General features: G+C 43.5%; 1 protein-coding gene across 2 annotated transcripts in view; it reads left to right on the top strand.

Annotated features, from left to right (window-relative positions):
* tbc1d16 (TBC1 domain family, member 16) overlaps nucleotides 1-14421 on the top strand; it is a 34470-nt gene that overhangs the window by 10862 nt on the left and 9187 nt on the right. The window contains exons 4-8 of one of the 2 annotated variants that reach the window (XM_015945667.3): nucleotides 1349-1657; nucleotides 9040-9234; nucleotides 9311-9458; nucleotides 9543-9707; nucleotides 10126-10274. In XM_015945667.3, coding sequence (XP_015801153.3) covers nucleotides 1349-1657; nucleotides 9040-9234; nucleotides 9311-9458; nucleotides 9543-9707; nucleotides 10126-10274 — 966 coding nt within the window. The remainder of the gene's footprint in view (nucleotides 1-1348; nucleotides 1658-9039; nucleotides 9235-9310; nucleotides 9459-9542; nucleotides 9708-10125; nucleotides 10275-14421) is intronic. The other variant, XM_054750555.2, reaches the window with a different exon arrangement.

The following is a 14421-nucleotide window of genomic DNA, read 5'->3' as shown; positions in this document are numbered from 1 at the left end:
CGTGACACGGGAGATAACATTATATTTTATACATATTAATTTCAACATAAATATATAACGAGCCTTTTACTTTTCAAATTGTGTATATATTTATTAAATAAAAAATATAAGTGAGTTACTACCCGCTAGCCACCGAAGCTGCAACTACTAAGCAACTAACCAACCATAGATAACTTCTTTGGGTCTAAAAAAACATTTTAAATTAGTTTACTTACTTTAAAACTTGGAAATTGTCCCCAAAGTAGCTGCCAGCTTCTGATCCGCCATCGTTTTGAAAATACCGTGGTGTATTCTGGGTAATTTTTGACCAAGGCTAGGCTACAAGACACCTCCCATGTATCCTTGCTCAGCTAGCTAAACAGCTAACAAATGGAGAACACACGCCTCGGTAGAACATGAACATTGGAACACGTCTTGGCGGCTCCCGATGACGTATCTCGTAGGCAACCGGGGCAAGGCCAAGACATCAAAGCGAGGTTCACTGAGAAACCCCCTTAGAGACTGACGTTAATTCAGTGAAGGTCCAGTTAGCATTTAAGCTAACACCATATTTGCCCATGGTAAACGTAGCATACAGCAGTTATCTGGACTGATTATTTTATTTAAATACACTTTTGTTTACATTTCTCTAAAATACAATGCATTATTTAGTGTTTATCTGAAGAAACTTTGCTAACTTCATTAGTTTTGAGCCCTTGTGTCATGAAGCTCCCTCCATCTTAGCGTCTCCAATGGAAATTCACTCAGCTGTCGTGAACATCTCAGCAAGTTTTTCATAAAGACTTTTAAATGATTTAGGTTTTCTTTGAGAACTTGAAGGCAGTTGAGGAATCTGTAACTTTGGTAAATGTTTTGGTTGCCACATTGATGCAAACCTCTAGCTTCTTCTTCGTTGGTGTGCTGCTGACTGAGACGCATTCTCACTGGTTGACATCGCCCTCTTGTGGATATGAAACTCAAGCTCTAAGCTCACATGAAAGATTAGTTTCACTTTGGAGGCCAGGGCAAGGACTTGAAGGGAATCTAAAGTTACCTACTTTATATCATAGAACAGGGTCAGATAGTCAGACTGAAGCATTTTAGAGATTACTTAAATAATCTTAAACAATGTACCCCAGCTTTCAGCAGCAACCGCTCTACAGCTTAAAAGCTCGACTGCCGATTCCAGTTAGACCTCACAAAGCTAGAAGGTGAGAAATGAAACTCTTCAAGGAACCTGAGGAATTCAGTTGCCTTCATTCAGACCCACTAGGACTACCAAGACCTGGAGGACTGAGAACCTTCACCAGATTAGTTTTATAGTTTGGTGCTCTTAGCTATTATGTTCTGACCTAGCCACCTTCCTTAGGCCACGCTCACGTCCTCCTGTTGCTCCAGAGGAGGACGAGGATGAGGAGAGGAACATCACCAGCAGCACCTCGGCTGAGAGCCAAAGCCTGGTGGGAGAGAGCGGTTCGGATCCCTCCTCACACCAGCATCAGCTGCTGTCAGCGGGGGACGAGGGGGACGAGGGCTCCTGTGAGCTGTCCGATGAAGTGAGCCGGGACAGCACCATGGGTTCGGACTCGGACACCTTCTCGTCCCCGTTCTGTCTGTCCCCCGTGAGCGAGGCTCTGTGTGAGAGCAGCGGATCTGTCTTCCTGGACAGTGAAAGCAGGTCAGTAACAGGGAGCTCCATTATTATCTGAAATCATTATTTTATGTTTAGAATCTTAAAAAAGTTTTAGCCAACGTTGTGTAGAAGAAAGCATAGTCTTTAGTTTAGGTAAAGAGATGTTTAGCAAATTTTTCATATTTTAAATCATTGTCTTCAGCCCAAATGTTAAAATGACCCTTTACAGGGTTAATGAAATGTCACTGCCCACTGTGGCCTGAATACCTCATTTGCAACTTCAGAGTGCCAGTCCAGTCTGTTGGACCTAGAAAAAAATGGAGCTAAACATACTTGGTGCTGCAGTCTGGGTCCAGCACGTTTCCTGCATGTTTTAGATCACGCTAAGAGCTGATTTGTTTAATTTAATGATGGATCACTGCTGTAGACACTAATGAAGGCTAGGGAGACATTTCAGCTGTTAGATTAAGGGTTTAAATAGACAAAAGCTGTACAAGGAGATACGTTTTGCTTTTGGTTCAACTAAACGGACACTATGGGGTGCTAAAAGCAAGCCAAAACTGCCTAGTCTCCTTCTTAAGTAGCTGTCCATATTTTTTCTTTTATCTGATGCCACCATCTAGTGGCAGAAAAGCGTATCACATCAACGCCGCTCATTCATGAACACTTTCTTCTAGCCAACGAAGCAGAGCTAAAGCACATAGTTTTACAGTTATTATGCTCACGTTATTCATATTTTTTATGTTTTAAAGACCTACTTGTCCCTGAGAATGGTCGCCAACCTGCAGCGACCGAGGTATGTCCAACTCGTCACAAGGCGTGGCCGAGACGCTCGGTGCTTTTATAACTTTGACACAGAGCTGCTACGTAGTACTCTACTGGTTTACGTAGTATCTTTCTCTTTAGCATTGGCTAAAGTGTAATCAAAATGACTCAAACTCTATGTTTTAAGCTGAAGGTGGCGCTACACTGTGGTATTTAGGCAGAAATTTTAATTTTTAAAGAAAATGCACCAAAATGCTAAAATAATGAATACACACATTTAAAACACTATTAGACACTCATTTATACAGTTCATCAGCAAAAAGAAAGTTAATTTAGACGTTACTTGCTCTTTAAACGCTCCAACAGCTCTGTGATAGACGCCTGTATGTAAGCGGTAGTCTAACGCTATTGGTTAGTGCTGACCGGCGCTGCTTTTAGAGGCAGAGGGTGGGCTTAGCAAAAAAAAAGAGACTTATTTCCTACAGTATATGATAAGACTATCTGATTTTATGTATTTCAGAAAAATCATGCATACCATATTGACCCGAATATAGAACGAGTTTTTTTTTCTTTCAAAATAATTTCAAAATGTGGGGTCGTCTTATAATTGGGGTCTAAGCTTTCACACATGCTATTTGTCTGGGGTCATTACACACCCGTAACAGCAGAGGGCGCCAGGGTGTGTGTTCTCAACTGGAGAAGAAATGGAGATGAGGTCTGGAGCAGAGGCAGAGTTAAGGGAATTTTAAGATGACTCAATTCATTTCAATTAAAAATTCTAAAATATTTTATTAATCCCAGAGGGAAATTCAATTGTTTCAGTACACACAATTCTAAGATCAAACATGCATACATAGACACATGACAGGAATTGGATGACTTTGGTCATTCGCAACCCGAGTCGCGCTACTGCAATAGATCAAGAGGGTTTACATGAGAATAGAGTCAGGGGGAGGGGAGAAAGGCACTTCAGAGTTACCCTCCACGGAGAGGGCAGCCTTGCTATGCAAAAAATCACCTCAGACAGATATGCACACAGACTTCAGACATTACGCAACATAAGTGTCCACTAGGTGGGGAGGTAGGGTTGGGACTCTCCTCACTTCAGGGTGTGCAGCTGCAAGAGCAGCGCTCATCACCTCCGTTTGGACGGTGTGTGTGCGGGGGGGGGGGGGGGGGGGGGGGGATGGAAATCTGGATTGCAGCTTTAAGTACAGCGCCTGTTTTTTCTCCTCTACTCATTGAGTCTCCTTTCGCTCTTTCCCTCAGGTTTTATGAACAAAATAAAAATCAGACAAAAATTGGTTTCAAAAACTGGACTGCAACAAGAATAAATTGTGTTCTTTACTTGTTTTGTTTTTTCCAAAACTATAAAGTTACCCACAAGTGGTAAAATTGAGATTTTTCAACAATATTTCTAATCAGAAACGAGTAAATCTTTATATTTTTGTATTAATACCCTTCCTAACGTATAATACTGTTAACCTAATAATGTTTAGATTTTTGTTGTTCTTTTTGAACATAAATTCATCCAGTGTTTTTCATAGTGTTTGAACAACATATAAATAAATCAATCATTTTGTTATGTTTGAAAAGGAGGAGGCAGAAGTGTAGAGTTAAGCACCACCCCTTCTAATAACAGATAAAAACTGTAATGTCACTTTTTATTGATACATAACGGCGCTTTTTGTTTCTTTGCTCAAGTTAAATTCAGCCCAGGTCTCGCTGAATTTAGTTATAGACGAGAAGATTAACTGACCAATCAACGGCTTGAAAATCACCAGATAGCCTTATAACAACTTTAAAATAAATATTAAATATATTTTTTAAATCCATGAACCAGTAAATATACAGTCACTTTTATGAGGATGAGAATCTGTAGATATAAAATGAACCTGCAGAGCAGATATAAGGAAGAACGTGTTAAAGAGGAAAAGGTGTGCTTTTGTATTAACCCTCTGTGTTTAATGCTGTTTAAATTTTCGAAAAGAGTGTCAAGATGTGCACATTTATGCTACAATAAAACACAATAAAAGAGACTAATAACAAGAAAAGAGAAGAGTTTAGTCTTCCGATGAGAACAGACTCATGGTTTAAATAACAAGGGAGATTATTCTAGCCTCTAGCAGCTGCCTCGTGAAAGAGTGGATCCATTAAAATCTGATGATTTCTATGTTTGTTAGTTGTTTCCTGACTTTAGACACTTGTTAGGAGCAGACCGTGATACTCTCAAAGCTGATTTAGTCACAAATACAGGCCCTTCTCAAAAAATTAGCATGTTGTGATAAAGTTCATTATTGTCTGTAATGTACTGATAAACATTAGACTTTCATATATATTAGATTCATTACACACAACTGAAGTAGTTCAAGCCTTTTATTGTTTCTAATATTGATGATTTTGGCATACAGCTCATGAAAACCCAAAATTCCTATCTCAAAAAATTAGCATATTTCATCCGACCAATAAAAGAAAAGTGTTTTTAATACAAAAAATCAACCTTCAAATAATTATGTTCAGTTATGCATTCGATACTTGGTCGGGAATTATTTTGCAGAAATGACTGCTTCAGTGCGACGTGGCATGGAGGCAATCAGCCTGTGGCACTGCTGAGGTGTTATGGAGGCACAGGATGCGTCGATAGCGGCCTTAAGCTCATCCAGAGTGTTGGGTCTTGCGTCTCTCAACTTTTTCTTCACAATATCCCACAGATTCTCTCTGGGGTTCAGGTCAGGAGAGTTGGCAGGCCAGTTGAGCACAGTAATACCATGGTCAGTAAACCATTTACCAGTGGTTTTGGCACTGTGAGCAGGTGCCAGGTCGTGCTGAAAAATGAAATCTTCATCTCCATAAAGCTTTTCAGCAGATGGAAGCATGAAGTGCTCCAAAATCTCCTGATAGCTAGCTGCATTGACCCTGCCCTTGATAAAACACAGTGGACCAACACCAGCAGCTGACATGGCACCCCAGACCATCACTGACTGTGGGTACTTGACACTGGACTTCAGGCATTTTGGCATTTCCCTCTGCCGAGTCTTCCTCCAGACTCTGGCACCTTGATTTCCGAATGACATGCAAAATTTGCTTTCATCCAAAAAAAGTACTTCGGACCACTGAGCAACAGTCCAGTGCTGCTTCTCTGTAGCCCAGGTCAGGCGCTTCTGCCGCTGTTTCTGGTTCAAAAGTGGCTTGACCTGGGGAATGAGGCACTTGTAGCCCATTTCCTGCACACGCCTGTACACAGTGGCTCTGGATGTTTCTACTCCAGACTCAGTCCACTGCTTCCACAGGTCCCCCAAGTTCTGGAATCGGTCCTTCTCCACAATCTTCCTCAGGGTCTGGTCACCTCTTCTCATTGTGCAGCGTTTTCTGTCACACTTTGTCCTTCCCACAGACTTCTCACTGAGGTGCCTTGATACAGCACTCTAGGAACAGCATATTCGTTCAGAAATGTCTTTCTGTGTCTAACTCTCTTGCTTGAGGGTGTCAATGATGGCCTTCTGGACAGCAGTCAGGTCGGCAGTCTTACCCATGATTACGGTTTTGAGTAATGAACCAGGCTGCGAGTTTTAAAAAGCCTCAGAAATCTTTTGCAGGAGTTTAGAGTTAATTAGCTGATTCAGATGATTAGGTTAATAGCTCGTTTAGAGAACCTTTTCATGATATGCAAATTTTTTGAGATAGGAATTTTGGGTTTTCATGAGCTGCATGCCAAAATCATCAATATTAGAAACAATAAAATGCTTGAACTACTTCAGTTGTGTGTAATGAATCTAATATATATGAATGTCTAATGTTTATCAGTACATTACAGAAAATAATGAACTTGATCACAATATGCTAATTTTTTGAGAAGGACCTGTATAACATTTCATGATCTGTAAATTTTGTTAGGTGTTAATTATTTATCGTTTGTGTTGGGTTTTTATTCTTTTTGTTTCTATAAAAACACTTAAGTCAGTGATTAGTTGCATACAGGAGATGTGTGATAAATGTTTCAGATTAAAAAAAAAGATCCATAAATTTTTAACCGTGTCATCAGACCTTCCTCTGGGTGTTGCTGTGATCCACCAGCAGGGGGAGCCAGAGAGGAGAGAATAGCTGCTTCTGCAGGTTGTTTCAGAGGCAGGCCACATGGTGGCTCCTGCTCCACGGCTGAAGCTCCCTGGGGAGTGGAGCCAGGTAGATGACTTCAGCGTGAAAAATGTGTTTACTTATTTAAAGCAGCTCTCAGTCCCTAGAGTTTTAATAAAATGCCACAGATTCCCTCAAGTCCCCCACAGCTTTAAGACGGCGGCGTGCTCCTGCGGATCTGGACAGAGATTGCGTTGCTGTTTGGATCTCTGAGCCATTTAATTTTATGATTCCCTTTGTGGTTGTTTCCTCACGCAGCTATTTGGCCTGACATGCTGCCCGGAGTGTGTGTGTGTGTGTGTGTGTGTGTGTGTGTGTGTGTGTGTTTGTTTTAGGCATTTCTGACCTTTTTCCCTGATTCCAGCTTTGCTGTGAGTGCAGTCAGCGTGTGACGGTTCTCTCTGCTGCACAGCTTCTAACTTCACTCTCCTGCGTTTCCACAGTTTCCTCTTTAGGACTCTATCCCACATCTGTCACATCCAAACTCTTGAATTTGCATCTTTTCCTCCCTAGCCCTTAGCATTGTATCTGTGAGTGTTACCCATCTCCTCCCTCTTTACCCTTCTCTTCCTAAAGTCTGTGTGAAGCCCTTTGATTCCCAGTGCTCCCAGGGTTGTTGTGCTGGGCTGAATGTCAGCTCCCCGGATTAGAGCTCTGAAGAGAGCAGAGTAGCAGCCAAAACCCTGGAACCCACTCAATCTCCCTTTCTCTTTCGCTTGCTTTAATTGACACTGTTAAGGGGCCAGGAACTGGAAACATGTCACTTGGAATCATTCAAAGAGAAAGAACCGTGTATGGGAAACGGGGGGGAGTGGATGAAAAGTGGGCAGAGAAGGGGAGAGAGGACGGATGTAAAAAAAAAAAAGATGATAAATCCACTGCAGTGTCTGTCTAGCTTCTCGTCACTTTTCTTTAAGGTTTAATGAATCGTTTAGAATCCATCCTGCAGCTTCAGCTTGTGAGAAAAAAGGAAACATTCCAGCTTTCTTCGGACATTTTATCGTCTTTTTGTTTTTAAAATGTTCAGATTGATCCAGTACGACTTCATTTCTCTGTTGTGGGGTTATAAATCAGCTAGGAACACTTTCCAGCGTGTGCCTGGACCCCCCCCCCCCCCCCCTTTTTTTTTTTTTTGTTTTTAGCTCTCCTTTCACTTCGTGTTCCTTTTAGGGATTAGCTGAAGGACCTGGAAGTCCTGGGAGGCCCGCAGCACTCTGTCCTGGTTCTCAGAATGACCTGGCTGCTTTGCCCCTCCAGAGGAAAACCGTGTGTGTGTGTGTGTGTGTGTGTGTGTGTGTGTGTGTGTGTGTGTGTGTGTGTGTGTGTGTGTGTGTGTGTGTGTGTGTTCTCACCCATGCCTGGTGGGACTCCAGCGGCTCAACTCTGATCACAACAAACGTGTTTACAGCTGTACAGTAAATGTCGTGTGCACTAATAAAAGAAAAGAATCGGCTTGTTAACCATTCCTGGCCGTTTACGTGCACCAGGCATGAAGGAAAGTGGGTTTGTGGAAACACTCCTACATTGACAGGATTGTGAAGAACCCCCCCGTCCGTGTTTGACTGGTCCTAACTGTCCTAGCAGATCGTGCTCTGTTGCTGTCTTATTCCCCCATTAGCCCTCTGGTTTGTGGTGCCGTACGAAATGGAGCCATAAATCACCAGATAACATAAGGAAGCCGTGCAACCCGGATTGATCAGCCTTGTTATTTTCCCATCTGCTAACGGGGGAAATGATTAGCCAGACACGGCCGATCCAGGGTGGAAAAGATCAAGCCAGACCCACCTCGTTTGTAGCTAACAACCTGTGTGTGTGTGTGTGTGTGTGCTTCTCTTAAAGAAAAAAAACAGAAGTTTTACAAAAATTAACCCTTAATGGATCAATTTTTATGTTGCTGATTTGAGACGACTTTTATTCAAACTAAATGTCTCCGATTTGGTTTCACAGCCATTTGGGAATAAAAAACTATTCAGACGTCTTCTTCTAAAATGTCAGGAGGCTTTAACACATTTCTGTTTCTCCCCTTTAGCTTGTCTAGAGACGTGTTTGAGAGTGCATCATGGTCATTAGTTATGGTTCATTCTTGTGTGTGTGTATGTGTGTGTGCGTGTGCGTGTGTGTGCGCGCGTGTGTGCGCTCGCGCATCCCCTTCAGCAGAAGAGCCCACAGCTCAGGTTTCAGTGCCGGGAATGGCAGGCTTGCCATGAGGGAATGACAAGGGAAATTGGACGGCGGTGTGATTTGTGTGTGTGTTCATGTTTTAGTGTGTGTATGCGTGCATGTGTGTGTCTTCAGTAGTCTTCATGCATTCCTCCCTTTCTGCCTCTTGGCGGGATCTCACAGAGACACAAACACCAGATGACTCCTGAGCCGTGTCCACGGGTATCGTGGTTATTTTACTCATTTCTCTGCATTAGCTTAACTGAACTAGAAGCATTAAATGTAAATGTGTACAAAGTTTTAGATGTTGCACCCGGCATGAAAAAAATCCAACCTAAAATGAGTTCAATTCTGTATGTTTTTGTCAGGGAGATGGGCGAGGAGTCCATGAACCACTCTGCTAGCTCAGCGTCGAGCCTGGACAGCCACGCTCACTCGGAGAGCAGCGGCCAGTCACAAGGCATGCGCTGGGAGGAGCAGCAGAAGCTGCTGGCGCTGGAGCAGCTGTGTGGAGTCTTCAGGGTGGACCTGGGTCACATGAGGTCACTCAGACTCTTCTTCAGGTCAGCAGAGAGCCCTGAGCATTGCTGTTGGTTCCAGGAGGGATGGCCATCTTTGTTCACCTTGGCTTTGTTTCAGTGATGAGGCGTGCACCAGCGGGCAGCTTGTGATCGCCAGCAGAGAGAGTCAGTACAAGATCCTCCACTTCCACCACGCTGGCCTGGATAAGCTGGCCGAGGTCTTCCAGCAGTGGAAGTGCTGCAGGGAAACGCAGCTGAAAGATCAGGTGAAATTGTCTTAGTCTCTATGTCTTCATTTGTCTGCTGGATGGAAATTCTGGACAGATGTTTGTGTTTATTGCTTTTTTCAGGTGTCGGACGAAAAGTCCTGCATGCAGTTTTCCATCCAGAGGTCCACTCTGCCGTCAGCTGAGACCCACCCGGAGGAGAGGCTCTACCGACGGGTGGACGTCTCTGCCTGGCTACGTCACCTCAACCACAGCGGCCAGGTGGAGGAGGAGTACAAGCTGCGGAAGGTGATTTTATACATCCAGAAGGAGTGAATATGTTGCTTTTGTTCTTTATAGGAGAGCCGAGCTTCAGATTTTCACACGTTTTGTACCAAATCGCTCCCACAAGTAATTTAGAAAAGGCTGCTGCAGTTTTCAGTTTCGATCGGCGCAGCTCTGTGTAAACACTGAAAGAGTCGGTCCTGGTTAGAGTACCCCTCTGAGTCATTTCACTCCTCTGGAATTGACTCACTTCTTGGTTTACTGTCCTGTGATGACTCAGTGGCAGTTAGACCGTCACCAAGATGTTTCCGGACTGAAGTGGAGGAACGGAGCAGCTCTGTTTTCAGTTTTTTGCAGAACGTGCTGATTAAAGAAGTTTTGTGTCTTTGTGCAGCGATGCGTAACGTTTTCTCTAATCGGCTCTCTTTCCATTCCTCACCAGGCCATCTTTTTTGGCGGGATCGACCCGTCCATCCGCGGCGAGGTGTGGCCCTTCCTGCTGCACTACTACAGCTACGATTCCACCTCCGAGGAGAGGGAGGCCTGGAGGATGCAGAAGCGTGCTCACTATCATGACATTCAGCAGGGGAGGTGGGCTGCACAAATATGTTGCGGTTAATTCAACGCCCCTTTGGAGTCGGAGACGCAGCGGTGTCCTCGTCTCCGTCAGGCTGCAGATAATCTGACACGCGGCTGCAGCGCGGGCTGCCAAATGCTCAGTCAAACATTAAACCATATGTGAGTCTGTTGTGGCTTCTCATCCCAGGCGCTGAGCAATCAATACGCACAATCAGAGAAGTGTTAAGGGGAGGTGCCGGGTGTGATATAAAAGGTCTCTGGAGGAAAAACATGTCAGCGCTTATCAGATCATACTCTTCTGTCAGAGGGAGGGGAAAAAACACAGCTTTGGTATGCGCACACACACACACACACACTCCTGAAAGACTCGGGAAGCTTCATGCATCTCCTCCCCACCGTCAGAAGGTTAAGTGTGTGAATATTTTCACACGTTCTGTGGCTCCAACTGTAATGAACGTGATAATTGGACAGGTTCCATCTGCGTGGCTTGTTACTGTTCTGAGTAGAGCTCAGGTTTTATCAGAGTCGGTTAATTACAGTCCTCCTTAAAGACACTCGGACTGGAGCAGCCTCCAAGGCCACTGGTTGATCATTAGGAACGATCGGATCGGCTCCTCGTCTCCTAGCCTCGTGTCCTCCTCTTAGCCATGATGACTTTATTCCTGACAGGAGCCTCTCCTCTGTCCTGACCGAGTTTATAACCTCTTCAACTTTTTGGTTATTTTTGCAGCCAGTGTTTCGATTTAATTGTCAATAAAGATTTTCTGATTTTTCCTGGGAAAAATCAGGGAACCCCCTCACGTGCTGAGGACGTAGCGTGACCAAATATGGTTAATTGAGGGCGTTTCTGTTTGTAAATGACGTGAACGAACGCGAGCACCTGCATACGCACAGGTGGGATTTATTATCAGACGATTGCGTAGGAACGTGCATACGAGAGGCCGCCGCGCGTTTCATAAATCAGTATTCTGACTGTTCATACACACATTCTAAATTTCGGTCTCAAGGGGGAATATAGGACAGTTTCTACGAACGTTTAATAAGTGCTGCTTTTTAAAGGAGACCACTGAGTCCACTGATCTCAGGCTCAGGGGGAGAGAGTTCCAGAGTCTGGGGGCCACAGCAGCAAATGATCTGTCACCTTTGGTCTTTAGACTGGTGCGCTGCACAACCAGTAGGCTTTGACCACTGGACCTCAGGGACCTGCTGGGGTGTAGGGGCTAAGAAGATCACCAATGTAAGATGGTGCTTGTCCATGTAAGGCCCTATAGACCAGAACCAGGATCTTGAAATGAACCCTGAAGTTGACTGGCAGCCAGTGAAGCTGGAGGAGAAGCGGGGTGATGTGGGTGTGTTTGGAGGACTTGGTCAGAAGCCGAGCACAGGCATTCTGAACCACCTGTAGACGGTTCAGGGAGGTTCTGCTCAGACACGTGAAAAGAGAGTTACAGTAGTCTAAGCGTGAGGAGATGAAGGTGTGGAGAACTGTCTCAAGTTCAGAGCGAGGCAGAATGGGACTCAGCTTAGCAATGTTCCTGAGATGGAAGAAGGAAGAGCAAACAAGAGAACTGACATGAGAATCCAGGGTGAGAGCTGGGTCAAAGGTCACGCCAAGATTCCTGACGGAAGGTTTGGTGTGAGAAGCAAGCTGACCAAGAGAGTCTCTGACTTTGGGAACCAGCTTGTCTGGAGCACAGATGAGGATCTCAGTCTTCATTCAGCTGAAGAAAGCTCCCAGCCATCCAGGTTTTGATAGAGTCTAAGCAGGTGTGCAACAGCTGCAGCTTAGACATCTCATGGGGCTTAAAGGAGATGTACAGTGTGATGTCATCTGCGTAAAGATGATAGGAGATTCCTTTGAAGGAGCTCAGGATGTGCTGAAGAGGAAGCAGATAGAGGAGAAAGAGTAGAGGCCCCAGCACAGAACCTTGTGGGACACCATAGGTAAGAGAGGTGGTGGAGGACCTAAACTTGGAGACGGCCACAGAAAAGGAGCGCTCAGAAAGATAAGTCTCCTCTCGGACTTTGTCAGCTTGAATGTCTAGTCTGTTTGTGTTTGCTCGGGGAAAAGAAAACTTATTTTAGCTGATGTGGTCTGTTCACGTTCAGAGCTGCAGCCACATTCAACAGGATGCTTTTCAAGCCTTTAAAAAAAAGATTTTTACGTTTGGCGACAACAGCAACATTTTTTTTCTGGATAATGTTGAAATATTTATTTCTTGCTTATGTCTGCTTGAGTAGCCTTAGATTGTTTTAAATGCTACATTTTCTCATTCCTACTTTTGGCTACTTTGAAACTGAATGTAAAGTAGTTTAAAAGGTAAAAAATATACTTATGTAAAAGTGGAAGTATCTAATTATTTTATTTCAGTAAAAGTATTAAAGAATGCATTTTCAGTTGTACTAAAAAGTATTTAGCCAACCTTTAAAGTGTGAGTAGAAGTGTGCTGTTGGACTGGGGGAGGGGGCTAAACACAAAATAAAGTACTATTTCTTGTGGAACTACAGTGCAGGCGTGCTGCAGATCTCCATCAGACCAGGTGTGAGTGGGGGTCGGATAAAACGCTAATTAAGATACTTTTGCTTTTGAAACTTTTGAAAATGTAGTGGAGTAAAAAGTAGGCCTCAAATAAAAGTGAAGTACAGATATATAAAACAAGTGTACTCAAGTACAGTAATGAAGTACTTGTACCTCGTTACATTCCATCACTGCTGTGTGGGCCCAAGAATTAATGGATTGATTGATTAATTCTCAGTGATTAGAATAGATTAAATTAGATTAGATTAGATTAGATTAGATTAGAGATGTTTAAAGACATGCTTTGGCTTTAGTCTCACTTGGACAAATGTCTGATCAGAACCAGTCTCTGTTTCTTCAACCTGAGGCTGTTTGAAGTGATTTTTACAGAAGGTAAAATTTTCGTTTTCCACCATCTCCGACATCACTGTTGGGGTGAATCTCTCTAAAGTAGTTTAACTCCATCATGTTTCAGCCCCATGGAGGGGGCCATCGGCTTGAACACTGCTGCTAACCACTTAAACATTCTCCCTCTCCTGATAAGAACGTTTTACTTTCTTTGACATTGAATGTGCTACTACTAGTTTACCTGTTGAATTATAGATTCACTAGGATAAATACAATAAAGTTTATCTCTCACCAAATAGAATATTTACTAAGAAATCACAGTGTAACCATAGAAACACTACTTGGTGTGTGTGCGTGCGTGCGTGCGTGCGTGCGTGCGTGCGTGTGTGTGTGTGTGTGTGTGTGTGTGTGTGTGTGTGTGTGTGTGTGTGTGTGTGTGTGTGTGTGTGTGTGCTCTGTCTTCTCGATCCCCAGTGAGTCATGGCGGATGGCTGCTTATACTGAGCCAGGATCCTCTGGAGGTTTCTTCCTGTTAAAAGGGAGTTTTCCTCTCCACTGTCGCTACATGCTTGCGCAGTGACTTGATGCAATTTGCTGGGTTCCTTATATAGGAAACTTTTTTCTGATTGGACTAATGAACTGACCTGAATTGGAATGTTTATTATGTGAAGTGCTTTGAGACGACGCTTGTCGTGATTTGGTGTTATATAAATAAACTAGAATTGAACTTGAATTGAATTCAGTTGGTTTTGAACATAATTTCTTTTAGAAAATCCTTTCCTGATTTGTTTGTTTGTTTGTTTCAGGTTCAACTTGGATGTTTCCTAAATTTTAAGTGTGATTAACTTTATTCATAAATAAATAAACTTCTTTGCCTTTGAGGTATAAAACCCCAACAACATCACATTTGTACCAGCGCACGTCGCCACGTCAGTCTGGAGGTTTTTCATAAGATACTTGAAATAAAAAAGACTTTGTGACAAAATCCAGTCCGATTCCAGCCAGTGGTCTTCAGACCATCCAGAAAACTCTTATGTCTCAGTTTTAGACCGTATGAGGACGTTTAGGAAACAAACTCCTCTTGTAGGTAAAAGAGTTTAAAACTTATGTCCTATAATGTGCTGAGTTCTCTGCAAGGCCTTTAAAAAGATTTAGATCGTTTTAACGACACGGATCGGGTCTCGGAGTCAGCCGGCACTGCTCGCGTGTAACTGTTGCTGAACCATAAAGTGATTAAAAACACGATCCAAACTCGGGAGCGGCGTCCTCTTGAGAAACGGAGAGGCACGGCGG

This window comes from Nothobranchius furzeri, chromosome 12 (genome assembly GCF_043380555.1).
Source record: "Nothobranchius furzeri strain GRZ-AD chromosome 12, NfurGRZ-RIMD1, whole genome shotgun sequence".
In the NCBI taxonomy this organism is placed as follows: domain Eukaryota; kingdom Metazoa; phylum Chordata; class Actinopteri; order Cyprinodontiformes; family Nothobranchiidae; genus Nothobranchius; species Nothobranchius furzeri.
The sequence above is the reverse complement of the archived record's forward strand: the minus strand, read 5'-3'. Positions and strand labels throughout refer to the sequence as shown.